At 38.5% G+C, this 19402-nt stretch overlaps 1 protein-coding gene across 1 annotated transcript; it reads left to right on the forward strand.

Annotated features, from left to right (window-relative positions):
• Nucleotides 1–13848: 13848 nt before the first annotated feature.
• LOC126693737 (uncharacterized) lies at nucleotides 13849–14874 on the forward strand. The gene is made up of 2 exons (XM_050389892.1): nucleotides 13849–14538; nucleotides 14587–14874. The coding sequence occupies exons 1-2, from the start codon at nucleotides 13849–13851 to the stop codon at nucleotides 14872–14874; spliced, it is 978 nt and encodes a 325-aa protein (XP_050245849.1).
• The last annotated feature ends 4528 nt before the right edge of the window (nucleotides 14875–19402 follow it).

Below are 19402 nucleotides of genomic sequence, written 5' to 3' on the forward strand. Positions count from 1 at the left end.
ATGGACGATTTTTTTCTATTGTTCAAGATGTTGCAACAGAAGCTGGGTTCATCTGACTTGGAGAAATGGGTAATCACGGCTTGGTCGATATGGAATGCCAGGAATCGTTTCTACTTTGAGCAGGTACAGGTACATCCAAAGAATATTTTTGACAGTGCAATGGGACTACTGGAAGAATATCAACGTCTAAATGCAACGCAAAGAGTGTAGGCTTGACTCTACTTTACGTGTTTTGCCAATTTTGCTTTTCTTGGGACATCACAGTGTTGTCTAGCTTGTTGATTGTCCCCCAACACTAGAGTTTTATCTAGTGATACCTATACATGTTTATACTGTCTCTTAATAAAATTTCTACCATTTTCGCTCATAAAAAATTTAAAAAAAAAAAAAAAATGTTAAAACATTAATTGCTTCTTTTTTTTTTTCCATAAAAACTTTCTTTAAATGGATTGTTAACTAATGTCTAAGGGTATTTGTTAGCAATTCCCATTAATTAAATTTGAATAGTTCTTAAATGAATTGATCTTAATTAATTAGATTTCATTGGAGTAAAAGGAAAATTATTAAATACTCTGGGAGTACCATCAATATGTACTCCCCCCCTCACATGAATTGTGGGTTCTATCATAAATTTAAGTAATGAGACTCACAGTTATATGAGATGAGAGAATATGCATTTATGGTACTCCGAAAGTAACCAATAATTACCCGAAGTAAAAAGAACTTCAATCAACAATCAAATACCTCCAAGGCACAACTTCTCATCCAAACAGGGAATAACTCATGGATCAACAGGAGGGGAGGGCAGCAGCTTTTCTTTAAGAACCGAAAATAATCTACCACCACGTCTTTTGCAACAGGTAGTGCATGAAAGTAAATATTTAAACCCAAGTAGTTTTTTATACTACTTTATTTTAATTACAACATGCTTCAATCTGATGACATGGGGTAAATATTCACATATGCTACTTTATCAAAAATTGACATGATAAAATGCAAGATGATGAAATGATATATGTGATGAACACGTGTTAGGATTAAATTATAATCATGACATGGATTTAATATACAAAATGGTTTTGATCGCATGATGAACTTGACTTTTACTTTCATATGATGAGTGATAAGATTGAATGATTATGACATGAAGGGATGTATGTTGTTCATAACATGATATGACTATAAAGTTCTAGAAGATCAACTTTTGAATTGAACAAAATGAGTGTCTAACACTATACCATTTCATAACCTAGTTAGCTTACGAAATTGGATGTCAATTTCTAAATGTTTCATCTATGTAATTTTTGTTTTCTATATTGTAATTAGGAAACAAGGTGATTTAATTTCCTTTTTCTTAAAGTGTATCTATAGGAACAAAAGTAATGTAATCTTTCTTTTAAGATTATAACTAGTACCAAAGGTATGTACTTTTGGTTTTAGTTTCATTCTTGAAACAATTATGTGAATTTAACTATCATTTAATAATTTTTTTTTTCGAAGTTTTCTTAATTTTCCCTTTTAATTAAATTAAGTGGTAAATCTATTATACAAAACCTTCTGTAAAGTTGTGATTTACAACTATGTGTTTTGTTGGCTTTAATTCCTTACCAAATTTGATTGTAATTTTATTCAATCTTTTGTACCCTGTATTTATTGTGGGATTTGATTGTAAGGGTTGTGTGATAGAGAGAGAGAGTGTGAAGACTCAAACTATTGAAGACTGAAGAGGTTTTCGCGGGTATCTCACGACTTAGCATCCCACGAAGTAATGCATGTGCCCTGCACATGACTGGAATGCAAAGAGTCAGAACAGATGGAGACAGCTGTGTCTCGCGAGTATCTCGCAAGTAAGGCCTTCCTGCGAGACACCCGCGAGACATTTTGTTTTGCCAGACTGTGCTATTTGATACACACTTTCTGTACCCACACTATATATACCCACACTATATATACCCACAAATATTAAGGAGTGCTTTTGAGAGAAAACCCTAGCCAAACACCTTGAGAGTTAGAGATTGTTATACCCACAATCCTCTACACAATAGCTTATGGATTTTCCTCGACTCCTACCTCTCCATTTCCATACCATTGAGAGATTGATAGCCCAAACACTTATCACACCCTTTCAGAGTATCAAGTGATAGTTTGATGCTGTTGGAAAGCATTGGAAGAAGCCAAGGATGGCAGATGCAACATGGAACTTGTTGCGAGATCCGAAGAGCTAGATAAGACACGGTTCCGAGAAACCTTGTTGGAGTAGGAGCTTGGAGGGCTTAGGTATAGCGCGTAGATTAGGCTTGGAGGGTCTCTTACTAACCCATGTATCCCAACTAATTCTCTAGTGGATCAATTACCTCTTGGAGGGCGACGAAGAGGTTTTTCGCCGAGTTCTTCAGTTTCCTCTTCGATAACACATCGGCATGTTATCTGTATTTGCATTCTTCTTCCCTACTCTTTTACATTTCATTTTACTACTATGATTATATGAATATGTATTAGAGTAGCTTGTTTGTTTATCCGCTCACATTTACACTATTCCGCACTTAGAATTAAGTTAGTGTAAAATCTATCGAGCCGTAGCTTTAATTTGGAAGTCTAAACAGCTCTTGTGTTTTTTAACACATTTTCGAGCTTTCACCTTCAATCCAGGGGTAAGCATTGTCAGTTGAATGTTCATTTTGAGGACTCAATCGCACCGCTATTTGAGATGTGGTTTTACAGTAACACAACTAACTAAAATCCCAATTTAGATCTTAAAATCTTACATTTTATGATCTAAAATTTCAAGATGATTCAAATCTTTAAGTAAAATCTAAAATGTGTAGGAATTTAGCAAGATCCAATATGGAGTGTAGGATCTAGTAAGATCCAAATCTTTTTTACGATCTATAAAATTTTTATTTTTTTATTTTTTTTCTATATTTACATCCACATTTATAAGAGGAATTGAGGGTTCAAAGTCTACTTTATGTTTTTTAAATTTATTAGAACCACTACCTTTTTGAGAATGAATAGATTAAGTATGGATTCCAAATTGATCATAGTATTTGATATTGCTACATTAAGGGCATGTTTAGATAGAAGAGGAATGGAGGGGAGTAAAGTAGAGTTGGCTAAAAATAGGTTAATTTTTAGCTAAATCTACTCTACTCTAGTCCCCCTTCCTCCCCCTTAATTCAAACGGACTAAAGCTCAATAAAGAGGGACTTGTATATATTGATCTTCATTGGCAAAACTTATAATCAACTACAATAATAATTTCATGTACACTAGTAAAGAACCTTGTGTTTGTTGACCTCTTTCAAGACAGAGCATTTGAATAGTAGACACCTATTACAAAATAGTAAGTGATAAATGTTATTAACTATTGATGGAGATTGGTTAAGGGAGAAAATTATATTTTTGGGTTAATTTCATTAACTACCCCTGAGATTTGGGCAAATACCAAGCAAGTCCAAAACTTTTTAAAACTAACAAAATTTGGTCCCTTAGCACAGTTTAGTCCTAAACGGTGTCAACAAGGCCAAAATTGGGAATTAACACTGATTTCCAAACAATATAATTAGTAGGCACTGTTACAAAACTATATTTTTTACTAACATCTTGAGTCTAAGAGACTCGATTTTGAGCTTATAAATCAAGTCTCAAAGACTCGATTTCAGTGTTCTGATTTGGTGTTTCTTCCACGTGGCGTCCACCTGGAAATCGAGTCTCTAAGACTCAATTTATAAGCCAAAAAAAATTTAAGTCTTAGTCATGTACAAGCCATTCAAAGAAATACCCAAAAAAAAAATTTAAGAAAACTCAAATCAGATCAGAGAGAGAAAGAATCTGAGGTATATTGTGAAATTGTTTTCTTCAATGGAGTCTACGATCTCAAACCTGGATTTCAACATAGAAGAAGAAGAGTTGAAGTGAACGAAGCATAGAAAAACCGAGACGCGAGATCCAGAATCAGATCCAAAACCCGAGATGATCAGATGGAGATCCGAATCGGAGCAAAGAAACTACTCCACAAAGCTCGTTGAAGCTCTCCGCCAAGTCCGCCACAATTCCTCCTCCTCGCCGTCGTTAGCCAAGCTCTCCTCCTCCTCCTCCGTAGGACGACACCTCAAGATCCGAGATGCAATGAACCAAGTTATCGCCATATCGGCCCCACGACCACACACGGCCCACACCGAGCTGAAGCCACCCACGCTGGTCTAAATCCACCCACGCCAACTTGAAACCCACCCACCCATGGTCCCATGCCAATCTGAAGCCACCCACTCCGATCTCCATCTTCGACTGACTACAACCCATGTTTCTATCTCTAGTTTTTTTTTTTTTCTCTCTCTCTTTCTTCTCTGATGAGAAGGTGTAAAGGGTGTTTTAAGGGTTATAAATCGAGTCTTAAAGACTCGATTTCCAAGTAGATGCTACGTGGAAAAAATGTCACATCAGACGTGATCAGACCATGAAAACCGAGTCTTTGAGACTCGATTTATAGCCCAAAATTGAGTTTTTGAAACTCGAGATGTTAGAAAAATATATACTTTTGAAACCGTGCCTACTAACTATATAGTTAGGAAAATGGGCTTAATTCCCAATTTTGGCCTATCAACAAGGATGTTACTCACTCTCTAACTCTTTTTTCTCTCTCCTCTCTCATCTGATGTCCCTCTCTCATGGATCTCAGACCAAAAATTAAAACCCATAGAATCATCCTTAAGCCCCTTCACATACTCCACCATTGGATCATAAATTTGTTCAGCCAAGTCGTCCATCAGATCCTCCACACCACTCTCCACTGAGCCTAACACCATGGCAATGTTCTTGAAGGCGATTAAGAGGAGCTTAAAGGTAATGGTCTCCATAGTGGATGTCGACGATGGTCTCCACAAGGTTGTTACGGCAAGAGTTGCTTGCTAGTTGCCACCACATTCTGCTTTGAATCTTGGTTTCTCTACTTTATGGTTGAGGATTGTCTTGGATATTTGTTGGGTTTGGTTGCTGTGTTTGATTTGGTATTTCTCTATGGGTTGGTTTTCTTTTTTCTTTTTGAAATGGTGGTGGTAGTTTTCTGTTTGGGGGTCTCATTGATGATGGGTTTAGGTTTAAGAAGAGTTGCGTTTTGATGAAATTTCTGGTGTTTCTGGGTGTGGGCTTATGAACAATGTGTGTGTTGTTTGGGTGATGTGTGTTTCCTGTTTATGTGAACAATTCTTTGTGGGTATGAATTCAAACCTGGACTCTCTTGTGCTTCAATGTTGTTTGTGTTTGAATTTGGTGGGTGTCCTTTCAAATCTGCATGGCTAGATGGCTAGAATTGGTTTAGTGTGGTTTGGTTTGGCCGTGGATTTTTAGATTGGTTTGATTTGGGTGGCTGTGAGCGTGGCTTTGTAGCGATGGTGGTGAGGTACTTAGGTGGTGGTTGTGGTCTCAACTAGTAGATCTGTGGGTTGTGGGGGTTTTGTTTTTTGTTCTGAGATAGAATGAGAGAGGGGCAAGAGAAGCAACAAAGAAGAGAGAGTCAAGAATGATTAACGTTCTTGACACCGTTTAGGGACCAAATTGTGTTCAAGGACCAAGTTAGTTAGTTTTAAAAAGTTTTGGACCTGTTTGGTATTTACCCAAACCTCAGGGGTAGTTAATGAAATTTACCCTATATTTTTTATATTTTATGTTGTTTTCTCCTTTCTAGTGGAATTAGAATTTAGGCGTAAATGCACTTTTAGTCCCTACATTTTAACCCTGTTTCTATTTTGGTCCCTACATTTTGTTTTTACCACTTTTAATCCCTAAACCAATTAACGCCTAACATTTAGGTCCTTTCCGTCACCCAACTAAAGGCGAAAGCTAACATGGCTGACGGTGGAATAAAAATATTATTAAAAATCTACCATGGCACTCATCACCCATGCCACTTCAGAATTTTAAATATTAAAAAAAGTCTTGTCAGAAAAACAATTAAAATAAAATTCTAAACTTGATTTTAAAAAATAAAATAAAATAAAATAATTAAAATAAAATTTTCTTTTCTTTTCATTAATATTTTGGAAGACATGTTCATGTTCCTCTTCCCAAAACGTGATTGTTCATGTTCTTCATGTTCTTAGCAAATTAATCCTTGTTTTATTTTCTTTTCTCTGTTTTTCTTGTATTTTCTTGTATTAAAATTCAAAATTCAGTTCAAACAATAATCAACCAATATCAACAGATCTATATATCTGAAATTGAACCTAGAAACCAAACCTAGAAATTGAACACAGAAATTTGAACCCAATGGACACCAATCAAAATCAACAAACCTGCATCCTCTTTGTTCACAAAGTTAACACCAATCTCCAAGTTGGAAACCCACCAATCCAAATTAGAAACACAAAATCAGATCCAATTTGGAAACACAAAATCTAGCTATCATCAAAACACAAACCCAGCAAATCAAACACTCAAAAAGGCAGAAATAACCTAAAAAACAACTATCCACATTCCACACTAACAACAAACCCATAATCTTTAAAGAAACCACAACTATCCTCACCAACACCAAACCCAAAAATTTCAAGCACAAACCCAGAAAATCAAACACAAGAACACAAGAAAATCAAACCTAGAACACACAAGCACAAACCCAGAAAATCAAACACAACTCCCACCCAAATTTGAACAAAATACCCACAAAACCATTAACCCAGCACACCTCAAACTCTTTCTGTGAGAAAATCCCCTTGATTGAACCTTAAGCCCTCCTCAGCAACCCAAATTTGAACAAGGTGAAAACAGATCAACAAAAATCATAAGCCACAAACCCACCATCGGAGTATGCCACTGCATACATCGGGGGTTTGTCAGGGAACGCACCGCACGGATCTAGGAAGTACTTGTGGACGAACAGGTGCATGTACGAAGGCGAGTGGCGACGTGGCGAAGCATACGGAAAGGGAAAATTCTCGTGGCCATCTAGGGCGACCTACGAGGGGGACTTCAAGTCGGGTCGGATGGAAGGGTTGGGTACTTTCATCGGATCCAACGGACACCTACCGCGGGTCGTGGAGCTCCGATCGGAAGCATGGAAGGCCTGATAGTAGTTGCTATGTTGGTAGTTGGAACAAGGACCTCAAGATTCAGTAAATAAATAATAATGAGAAAATAAAATTTTCTGGGCAACGAAGAACATGAACAATCATGTTCTAGTGAAGAACACATCTTCCAAAAATATAATAAAAAGAAAAGAATATTTTTAAAAAAAATCCTCATAAGTTTATTTTAATTATTTTAATTTATTTTTTCTGATGTGGTTTTTTTATATATTTTTTTTATTCTACCGTCACATCAGCCACATTAGCTTTCGCCGTTAGTTGGGTGACGGAAAGGACCTAAATGTCAAGCGTTAATTGGTTTAGGGACTAAAAGTGGTAAAAACAAAATGAAGTGACCAAAATAGAAATAGGGTTAAAATGTAGGGACTAAAAGTGCATTTACGCCTAGAATTTATTTGCTTTTCCAAGTTGAGTTGAAATTCTTTTCCTACTTGAATTAGGATTTTAATTTTTATTTATTTATTTTCCTAGCTAAATAGTTTTTCCTTTCTCAAGTAGAAGTAAGTTTATTATTTCTTTTTCTAAAAGAAATAGAAGAAATTTTACATATATACTTTTTATAGGGAAGTGCATTGTTGTTATGTGGTTATAAATACAAGTTTATTTTGAGAGGTTTTCTCTATTATTTTACGACCTAATATTTTTACAGAACCTAAGTTTTGTGAAAAAGTTATAGTAATTGTGTGTTACAGATTCTACTTCTATACACCTATCCACTGTTCTTGGGTATGTTCACAATCTAACACCCTTGATTTGCAACTTTAAAAACCAAACAAATATAGATATTAAAATGGTGATTGAAAAAAAATATTTATTAGTTTATAAAAACTTATGTGGCAATATGATAAGAATAAAAGGTCAAAATTTTCATTGTATATTATTCTAAAGATTTGCAAAGAGGTGGAAAAAGATTACTTTGTGGTGTTTAATTACTATATATAGGAAAAAAAAATGAACCAATATTAAACATGTAATCTAGCTTAGAGAGTAGCTCAATCTCAATTCATGTTTGAAATAAAATTAATTATGAATTTTCATTACTTGGTTCATCTCTTTTACAACTCTTGATATACGATGCTTTGTAAAACTTAATTTTTATTGCTACCTATAGATATAGGCTATTATTAAACCACATAAATCTTTGGTGTTCTACTCTTTTGTGTGATTGTGTCTTTTTTTTTTTTTTTTTTTTGGATTTTCTTTATTATCACTATATATTTTGAAAATATCGAGATTAGCTCAATCTCGATTCATGCTTTAAATAAAATTAATTAAATTAATTATGAATTTTCATTACTTGGTTCATCTTTTTTACAACTCTTGATATACGATGCTTTGTAAAACTCAATTTCTATTGCTACCATGGATATAGGTTATTGTTAAACCACATAAACCTTTGGTGTTTTACTCTTTTGTGTGATTGTGTCTCTTTTTTTGGATTTTCTTTATTATCACTATATGTTTTGAAAATATTTCTCAAGCACATAACATTTTTACAATAAATTTCATGTGAAAATGCTTTCTTTTTTTTTTTATACAAGATGTGAAAATGCTATTCAAAAGCTCTTTCCTACAATATTTTTTCGTATTTTTTTCAAGGATGTAAATGTAGCTTTATTACTTACCCAAAAAAAAGAAAGAGATAACTGCTTAGTTTTCCAGTTTTTATACCAAAGTAGAGGTTTACCTAAAAAAAATAAAAAGAAAAGCTAATTTCATTCCAGGGCAGTGCCAAGATTTTGTTGTTCGGTGTTCAAGATAACTACTATACTATCTGGCTGATAAGTTCAATAGTCAATGCTCTGTCTCTTATGCACTGTACTATATTCCGAAACGTCTTATTAGCTGTCTTCAACAACATAGTTCTCTATGTTGAATATGTGTGAAGTTTCATTATGCTAGATCATAAATACGTAGGTAGCTATTGAATAATGAATAATCAAACTCTTCACGCGGTTCCTGAACAAACCGAAACAATTTTAATTCAAGGTCTGTAGTATTTATTGTTTCTCACCCTGGACTCCGCAGGAGTAATATATAGTATCTATCAGTATGATCACTATTCACAACTGCAAACATAAATATATTACCTCTAAAAAACTATTAAAGAAACAAAGTAAAACAAAAGTTAACCAAAAAATGAGCATGAACATACACATTTATTTAAAAATATCCACACAAAAATATGAAAGAAACTCATTTAAACTAAATTGATGTAGTAAAAAGTGAAAAAGTGAATAAAATTATGGAAAATGAGCATTTAATGCTCCTTGAATAAACCTAATAAAAAGCTCAGGTCGGTGTGACTTGTGAGGACTGTATGTTCATGTTCAGAATCTTTATTTTTACTTTACAATGGTCTTTCTTATTTAATTATCCAATAGCAGTCGACACATATAAAAGTACAAAAAACTAACCTAGTTAATAAAACATTTTACCTATTTTAGTGTTAGTGTACTTGTCAGCTCGTGTGTGCGAATAAACCCATTATTGAAATGCCACCGGTGCACAACAAGGGACGAAGCTTCGTGCATGTCTCGGAGGTTTCGGGCACCGACCATATATAGCAATGGAAATCTGAATATTAAGGTTTTAATCAACAAGCAACAAAATGGTATCAATTATGGCAAAAAAGAAACGCACGAGGTGAGCCAATAAGATTCCTAATGTGATATCAGATTGAGTCCAAACAAAACGAAGATGAAAAAAAAAAATTTTTAAACAATCCCATAATTGAATAACATGGGGTTGAGTCTGTCTTTACACTAAATCCAAGGTGTAAGCTTGCATTTTTTTATGTATTTCTCATGGAATATCATCATTGGTATTAGAGTATGATTGAAGCTCTAATTCTCTACCGTGGTACTTTTCTATTAAGCCTAATCTTCTCGTACTTGCTCCACCACCACAACCCCCCCTCCCTCCTCTATGGATTCCACTTTAATTAATTATATATAATGATTCATAACTTTTTAAGTGGTTATTATCTCCAGGTACAGTGATCAAATTCATGTTCACAATTTGTCTTGAACCCTACACTTTCCCTTATAGCTGGCACTCAGATTGTTGCTCAAAAGTTAATTTGATATCAGGTTAAATTAAACACCATGCCAATTCAGTGTATCCAAGTTATGGTCCAATAAGCAGTACATAGAATCTGAATTATACGAAGTCATTAAGGAGTAACATGTTCATTTAATTAAAGTGTGAACTTTAAATTAAATTCCTTAGATAAATATTAGTCCTCCTTATTTGAAATAGATTCATTTCATAGTTTAGATTAATATTATCAAAAAAAAAATTATATTATTTAAAATTTAAATAGCATGACATTTTATATATTATAAGTTTTCAAAAATAAAATCATAACCAAGAAATATACTCTCAATTTCAAATAAAATGGAGACAATCAAGATCGTTTTAAAATTACCATAGGTAGTTCAAGGATTAGATTATTATTTGGGGTTTTTTGGAACGCTGGTATAACACATACAGACAACTGAAATAATTCTTTGGGCTTGCAAGGAAATATCTAACATGAATATAGTATTATAGCATCCAATGAAAATGATAAAACGCGTGGTGTAAAGATTAAGTTTCTTTCTCTTGGAAGGTCACCAAATTTTGTGAATGGACCCCTAGAGAATTAGGTGAAATGTCAAGCTCTTTGTATCAAATTGTGTAAAGGCTTCATTTTGTGCACCATCTAAAACTCTATAAATCATGTTGGTTGGTAAGAACAGTGTCCTGCAGCTGGAATGGTCCCTCTGATAAACCCTCACCATATGGCTCATCTTTCTCATGGACCCATTCTAATATGCGTTTTGTCATCAAGAGCTTGGAGTGTAAAGGAATCTCTAATAATTCATAAAAAGGGGAATATATAATCCATAGTAATTGGGTACCAGGGGATTAAAATTTGTTTTCCTTATAGACTAGCCTTTTGCTATTTGGGTATTTCCTTTTGTTCACTAATACGGAATCTTTGCAATTTCAAATCACATTGTCGCATGCTTGTAGGCTGTACAGCAAATTAATAAACTCTAAATTTAAAAAAAGATGACTATAATTAACATTCCCAACTACATTAACCAAAAAACATATTGAAGAGATACAAATTGAGAACCTTTTTTCTGGGAAGTGGAGGGAAGAGTAACAAAAATCTATGCCGCAAGCAATAACGAAAAAGCAGGGGGGGGAATTGGAAATATGCATGAAAAGAAATGAGGATAAAAAGGAGCAGAAAGACCAAATCAGTATACATATATATAGGCTGGAAAGCCATGCCTTAAATGACTTAAATGAACAACAAAAAGTGGTCATGAGAGCTCCACGGAGTCCTACTAGACACCATTGTACAATCTTGTCTTCTTTGCCTTTCTAATTTCCTTTCTTTCTTTCTTTTTCATTTTTCTTTTTAAACAATGATTCTTATGATCTTATCAGTTTGAGATATCATTATTAAACACCAAAACTGATGAGTTGGAATACTATTCCTCATGTTTTAATGTGTTTGGAACTCATGGGTAAAACTCACCCTTAAAATCTGGCTTATAAGGAGAGGGTGCCCAAAGCTTATGAACACATGGTTAAGTAATGTCACAGAAGTTACAAGAAAACAAACATGTTGCTTTCTGAATAGAAAAGGAAACTAAACACGTTAGCTTCTGAATGAAAATTTCGAATTCACGAGAGGTCCCTTGAATCCACAAGGTACTAAGGTCCTAGAATCCACTAGGGATAAATAGACAAAGTCTCTGATGGGAATGACGAGATTACGTCTCCTAGACGAAGCCAACAATCATGACGAAGTCATCTTGAATGACGAAGAAACCGATCACCACTGACGAGGATATGGAAATCATTCAATATAGTCAATCAATGACTTAGGCAGTTACAAAACCAGCCATGCAGACCATTAGGGGCCTATTAAAGCCCCATTATTAGGCAGGAGGCGTTACTGAGAAAGGCATTAACGACCACAACGGCTAGCAGCCAAAGCCACATATATAAAGCCCTCACATTACCAACAGAAGGTACATACACACTCTAAGAAACACTCATTATTATCTTGCTAGTTTGATTCATTTCACAAAGTACTTTCTTATTCTAACTTTGGCATCGAAGACGTTGTGGCAGGCACCACACCGATGACCATCTTTGAGGGTACATTCACGCAGACTGGAGGTTGGTTCCATCTGCCTATTTCGACTGACGAACTCACGTTTCATCAGTTTGGCGCCGTCTGTGGGAACGACATTTTCAGATTCATATTTTGAAAACGTAGTTTCCATCAACTTCTACATTCAGATGGAATCCAACCTAGAGTCCACAGCCTTGGCCCAGCAAGTTCAAGCTCTTGCGGCCACCATTGAAGAACACACCAAACAAAATCAGGAAATGAAGCTGTGGCTTCAACAGGTTCAACAGGCTCAACAGGAATAGAATCGGTCCAAGGATAACATGGAGGGGGAAGGGGATAGCCACAGGAGGAGTATTCATCAAAGACCAACTACTCCGAACGAGAAAAATTCAGATCTCCTTCGAGAGATTAGGAAGGAGATGGACAAACTGAGGAACGCCATTAAGGAGAAGACAGACCGAAGCATAGACAAAATGGTAAGGGTCACGGATTCGCCTTTCACTGCAGCAGTACTTGAATGCCCCATGCCATATGCCATCAAAGTTTCATTTACCTCAACTTGAGCCATTCGACGGACTCAGAGATCCTCAGGACCACCTTAATACCCTCAAGACGACACTAGGTCTTCAACAACCACCTGGCAAGATACTGTGTCGCTCCTTTCCTACCACTCTCAAAGGAGCTACAAGGGAATAGTTCACAAAGTTGCCGACATCGTCCGTCGACAACTTCGAGCAGTTGAGAAATGCCTTCTTACGTCACTTCATAGGGGGACAACGTCCAAAGAGGCCAGCGGACCACTTACTCACCATTAGACAAGGAGAGAAGGAAACCCTGAGGTCGTACGTGAAACACTTTACTCGGGAGACTCTGGAGGTGGACGAAGCTGATGACAAGGTACAGCTGACGACCTTCAAAGCGGGACTAAGATCCAGAGATCTCGTGGCTTCACTTGCGAAGAATCCTCCAAAGATGATGGCAGAGATGCTCCTAAAAGCACAGAAGTACTTGAATGCTGAAGATGCTTTAGCAGCCATAAAGGATGTAGAGAAGCTAGGAGATAAGGGAAAGAAGGAAGACGAGCGTAGGGGTCAAAAAAGGGAGCACCCAGATCATCGGAACAATGACAGGAACAGAAGAAAAGATGATAAAAGTCCTCGAGCGGTAAGATTTACTCCTCTAGTTATGCCTGTTGACAAAATTTTAACGCAAATTAAGGACGAACACTATCTCAAATGGCCGAGACCATTACATTCATCCCCCAACGTCCGTGATAAGAACAAGTACTGCCGATTCCACAAGGATCACGGCCACAATACAGAAGATTGTAGGGACCTAAAGGAGCAAATAGAAGAATTGATATGGAAAGGAAAATTACAAAAATATGTGAAGAAGGGGGAATATAGTAAGTTCAGAGACGGCAATAAGAGCCAGCATGAGTCCTCTTCTAGGAGTGACGATCTCCCATCCCAACCTCCACAAGATGTGACCGGGGAGATAAAAATGATTACAAGAGGGCTCTTCACAGGAGGGTCTTTCAAATCCCTCAAGAAAGCATGCCAAAGACAGGTGAATAGCGTCCACATGATACCTCCGTTTAAGCAAAGATGAATAGACCAGGATATGTCCTTCAATGAAGCGAACGCCAAGGGAGTGAAGCAGCCACACAATGACCCTTTGGTTATAATGCTGACTATAGAGGGATTCAACACCAAAAGGATCCTCATGGACAACGGCAGCTCTGCAAACATTATCTACCTCCCTGCTTTCCAGCAGCTGAAACTAGATCCAAAGAGACTGAGCTCATTTGACTCTCCCCTAGTCAGCTTCAGCGAAGACAGGGTATATTCCAGGGGCATAGTGACGTTGACAGTGACAGTAGGGACCTACCCGATGCAGTTGACCCGTCAATTAGACTTCCTAGTGGTAGATTGCCCCTCATCCTACAATGTCATCATTGGGAGGCCCACTCTTAACAAATGGAAAGCAGCCACGTCCACCTACTGTTTGAAGGTGAAATTCCCAACAGATAACGGTGTCGGCGAAGTAAAAAGAGATCAAGTCTTAGCCAGAGAGTGTTATCAAGCCGTCCTAGCTGCAAATGAAAACCATACATGGATGATTGAAGAGAAGGAAGAAGGCAAAATGGAAGCTCTAGAAACAGTGGAACTGGCTGAAGGAGAAGCAAACAAGACGACGAAGATAGGGATGACGCTAAGCCCTGAGATGAGAACAAGACTCATCCAGTTCCTCAAAGAAAATCTAGACGTCTTCGCATGGAGCTACAAGGACATGCCGGGCATAGCTCCAGAGGTAATCTAGCATAAGTTGAATGTGAACCCGAAAAGAAAACTCGTCCAGCAAAGACGAAGAGTCTTCGCTCCAGAACGAGACCAAGCAGTCACAGATGAAGTTACCAAGCTGTTAACAGCAGGCTTCATCCGGGAAGTATACTATCCTGAATGGCTTGCAAATGTTGTCCTAGTGAAGAATGCAAATGGAAAATGGAGGATGTGCATAGACTTCACAGACCTGAACAAGGCATACCCAAAGGACAGTTTCCCTCTACCGAGAATAAACCAGCTTGTGGACTCTACAGCCGGACACAAGTTACTGATGTTCATGGACGCTTTCTCGGGATATAACTAGATAAGGATGGCTGAAGAAGATCAGGAAAAGACTGCTTTCATCACGAGTCAAGGACTCTATTGTGATAAAGTAATGCCTTTTGGATTAAAGAATGCTAGAGCTACGTATCAGAGACTAGTGAACAAAATGTTCAGCCAACAGATTGGCAGGAATATGGAAGTATATGTGGATGATATGCTCGTCAAGAGTAAGGAAGAGCTCACACATCCGGACGACCTGAAGGAGACGTTTGCCACCCTCAAAAAATACCAGATGAGGTCGAATCCTAGTAAGTGTGTCTTTGGTGTAGCTTCAGAGAAATTCTTAGGATTCATGGTGCCCCAAAGAGGAATAGAAGCAAACCTAAAGAAAGTGCAAGCCATAATTAACAAGGCATCGCCCAGGATCGTCAAGGAAGTCTAGAAGCTCACAGGAAGGATTGCAGCTTTAAACAAGTTTGTCTCTAGAGTTACGGACAAGTGCCTACCCTTTTTCAAGACCTTGAAACAGGCTTTCGCCTGGACCAACGAATGTGAAGCAGTATTCCAAGAATTCAAACGTTACCTGAGTAGTCCACCCCTCTTAAGCCCGTCCAAGGAAGGGGAAGACCTATATTTGTACCTGGCAGTATCAGCTTCAGCAGTGAGTACAACCTTGATTAGAGAAGAAGGCAAGAAACAGCTCCCAGTTTACTACGTCAGCCAAGCTTTCCAAGGGGCTGAGTCCAGGTACCCAAGGATTGAAAAGATCGCGTTTGCATTAATAGTAGCCTCACGCAAGCTAAGACAATACTTTCAGGCGAATTCCATCCTGGTGATGACGGACCAACCAATCAAAAAATCCATAAACAAACCTAAGGCAACCGGAAGAATGATCTAGTGGGCAATTGAACTCAGTCAATTCGACATTGAGTACCATCCCAAAATAGCCATCAAGGCGCAAGCTTTGGTAGACTTCATCGTAGAGTTCACCTTTCCGGATGAGGACACTCTCATCGACGAAGTCGAGCGATGGACGATATAGACTGATGGTTTGTCAGCCCAAAGGAGGGGGGGAGTAGGGGTCGTCATAACCACCCCTAACGGAGAGACACTCAAATATGGAGTTCAACTGAAATTTCTGGCTACCAACAACGAAGCTAAATACGAAGGGATACTGACGGGATTGAGGCTCGGAAAGGTGCTTGGAGCTAAGAACTTGTTAGTCCAAAATGATTCAAAGTTAGTGATCGGGCTGATCAAGGGGGAGTACGAAACAAAGGAAGAGAGAATGTAGAAATACCTCAGGTTGACGAAACATCTGACTCAAGAGTTCAATAAGGTGGAATTCGTACAAATCCCAAGAACTCAGAATATGGGGGCAAAAGAAGTCTCGAAGCTAGCATCGTCAGAAGAAGGGGAGAGTAGCATGGGCTTGGCGATGGAAGTCCAGAAACACCCTAGCATTGAAGAAGTTCCAACATTCAAAATCCAGAGCACAAACAGTTGGATGAAACCAATAATATCTTTCCTCCAGGACGGGCACCTCCCTCAGAATACAGAAGAAGCTAAAAAGATCAAGAAGAGGGCGCCCAGATTTACCATCCTCAATGACACCTTATACAAGAGAGGCTTCTCCATGCCTTACTTGAAGTGTGTCGACGAAGAAGAAGCCAGATACATACTAGAAGAAATCCATGAAGGGATTTGTGGTGACCATGCTAGCCTTAGGTCCCTGGTAAACAAAGTCATTCGAACAGGTTATTTCTGACCCACTATGCAGGTGGACGCAGTGGAACTCGTCAAGAAGTATGACAATTGCCAACGATACGGGAATGTCCAGCGACTTCCAGCAGAGAGACTAACGACGATAGCCTCCCTGTGGCCATTTGCGTAATGGGGAATCGATATCGTCGATCCACTACCCCAAGGTAAAGGTCAGGTAAAATTTTTGCTAGTTGCTATTGACTAATTCATAAAATGGGTCGAAGCAGAGACTCTAGCAACAATCACTGAAGCAAAAATTCGGAGTTTTATGTGAAAGAATATAATTTACAGGTTCGGGATTCCCTTAACGATCATATCAGATAACGGGCGGCAGTTTGACAGCCAAGACTTTAGGGACTTCTATTCGAGCCTGGGCATCAGGAACCAATTTTCATCCCCGGGGCATCCCCAGGCGAATGGACAGACGGAAGTAACAAATCGGACACTGCTCAAAATTATCAAAGCCAAGTTGGACGACGTGAAGGGCGCCTGGCCAAAAGAGTTGCCCAATGTCCTGTGGATTTATAGGACTACAGCAAGAACGTCGACTGGAGAAACCCCCTTCAAGCTCACCTATGGCACTGAGGCAGTGATCCTGGTCGAAGTAGGAGTAACCAGCATCAGGTGAGAGGTATTCAACGAAGAAGGCAATGACGATCAACTGCGACTCAACCTAGATTGTTTGGACGAAGTAAGAGACAAAGCTTCCAGCAAGATGACAAAGTGCCAGCAGAAGATGGCCGAATACTACAATAAGAGGGTTAAACTCAGACGACTGGACATAGGTGACCTCGTCCTGCGCAAGATCACCACAGCAACTAAAGACCCTGCCCAAGGAAAGCTTGGCCCCACATAGGAAGGACCTTACCGAGTCATCCACTACTCAAGGCAAGGCAGTTATCACCTGGGAACCATAGACGGACAGAGACTCCCTCAGCCATGGAACATTGAGCATTTAAAGAAGTACCACCAATAGATGTAACAAATGAATATATTCATTCTTGAAATTAATAAAAGAATTATTCATCTAATGTCTTTATGTAAGCAGGTCTAGTCAACCGTACAACATAAAATGGCTAAGTAACAAGATTCCGCCTTGACGGATGTAAGTTACTGACGAATCCAAGATCCCTCAAATGGGTGTAAGCCATAAAATGGCTAAGTAACAAGATTCTGCCTTGACAGATGTAAGTTACTGACGAAGCCACGAACATGACAAAATCCCTTGAATAGGTGTAAGTCAAAAGGTTAGGTAACAAGATTCTGCCTTGACGGATGTAAGTTATTAACGAAACCACAAACATAACAAAATCCCTTGAAGGGGTATAAGTCAAGTAATAAGATTCCGCCTTGATGGATGTAAGTTACTGACACAGGCATAATCCCTTAGTAGGTGCAAGTAACAAAGTTCCACCTTGACGAGTGTAAGTTACCGACGAAGGCACAATCTCTTAGTGGGCACAAGTGACAAGATTCCGCCCGACGGATGCAAGTTACCGACGAATCCACATACCAAAAAAAAAAAAAAAAAAAAAAAAAAAAACAAAGGGGACAAGAACCTTGCAACAAATCAAAACAAAGCTCAGGCTGTATCCAGGCCCCTCTGAAGGATTGTGAGTTGCAAACTAAGTAGCAGATCAGTGACGAAGGGAGGGGAAAGGTTACAGCTAAAAATTTCTACGAAGTACAAGGTATGGACAAATGTAAAACAGCACAAGTATTTGACAAACCAGTAAGTAAGCAAGCAAGTCCACAACCATGGATTTAAAAGCCCAAAAATGACAGGCAATTATCACTACGTTCACATCCAAAGGCCCATAAACACTGGGCAACACAAAAAATTGTTCTCAAGACAGATTAAATTATTCTAAAATTAGATTTACAAAAGCCCAAAACATGGCGGGCTAACAAGAGGAAAGAAGAAATTTTCACAAGTATAAAGTTCAGGGGCCAACAGCAGCGTCATCACCCATAGCAACGTCATCACCGGCAGCAGCAACATCATCAGCGGGAGTCTTTTCGGGGACATCATCCTCAGGAGCAAAAGATTGGGCAGCCTCGTCAGTCGCCATCTCCTGGTCCACCACTTCAAGATCCAAATTCTGCAAATCAACTCCAGTGGGATGCTTGACGAGGTACCGCCTTAGTAGCTCAAAGCCATTGAAGTACCAACTAAAAAGCACAGTGTTGTACTCATCAGTTTGCTGGAAAGCCTCGACGGACCTAGCAGCAATAGTCTTGAGCTTCTCCTTAGCTGCTAGAAGTTGTTCGTCCTTCTCCAATGTTAATTGACGCTCTGCTCGGAGATCTTCAGTCAAAGTCTTAGTGCTTTCCTTCAAGGTATTGACCTCATGCATAGATTCAATGAGCTTCCTCTTCACTGTAGAATTCTCCTCTTCCAGGGCCTCCATTCTGGACGTTAGTGATGCCACCTTGGCCTCCTGAGTGAGGTACTCAAAAGCAATGTGGAGACTCTCCCCCAACACCTGAAAAGAAAGCTAAAGTCGTCAGTAAAAAGATAGAAAAATACCAGAAGCGCACGGGCGGATTACCTGGACGAGCTTGTGGACTTGTTGATTTGCGACCACATTGAAAGCATGCCTGTAAAAACCTTCAAGTCCTCGGTAGTGACGACTCCGTGCGCCCTATCCACAGCCAGCCCTTCGTCACCCCATACAGTGGACGAATGAGAATCAGCCTTCTCCTTCTCCTTGCTTGATATACGCGGCCTCTTCAATGAAGGAGTGGGAATCTCTTCAACCGAAGCGGCTGGAGAGGTCGTCCTCACAGCCTCAACACCGGAG

Source organism: Quercus robur, chromosome 1 (genome assembly GCF_932294415.1).
Source record: "Quercus robur chromosome 1, dhQueRobu3.1, whole genome shotgun sequence".
In the NCBI taxonomy this organism is placed as follows: domain Eukaryota; kingdom Viridiplantae; phylum Streptophyta; class Magnoliopsida; order Fagales; family Fagaceae; genus Quercus; species Quercus robur.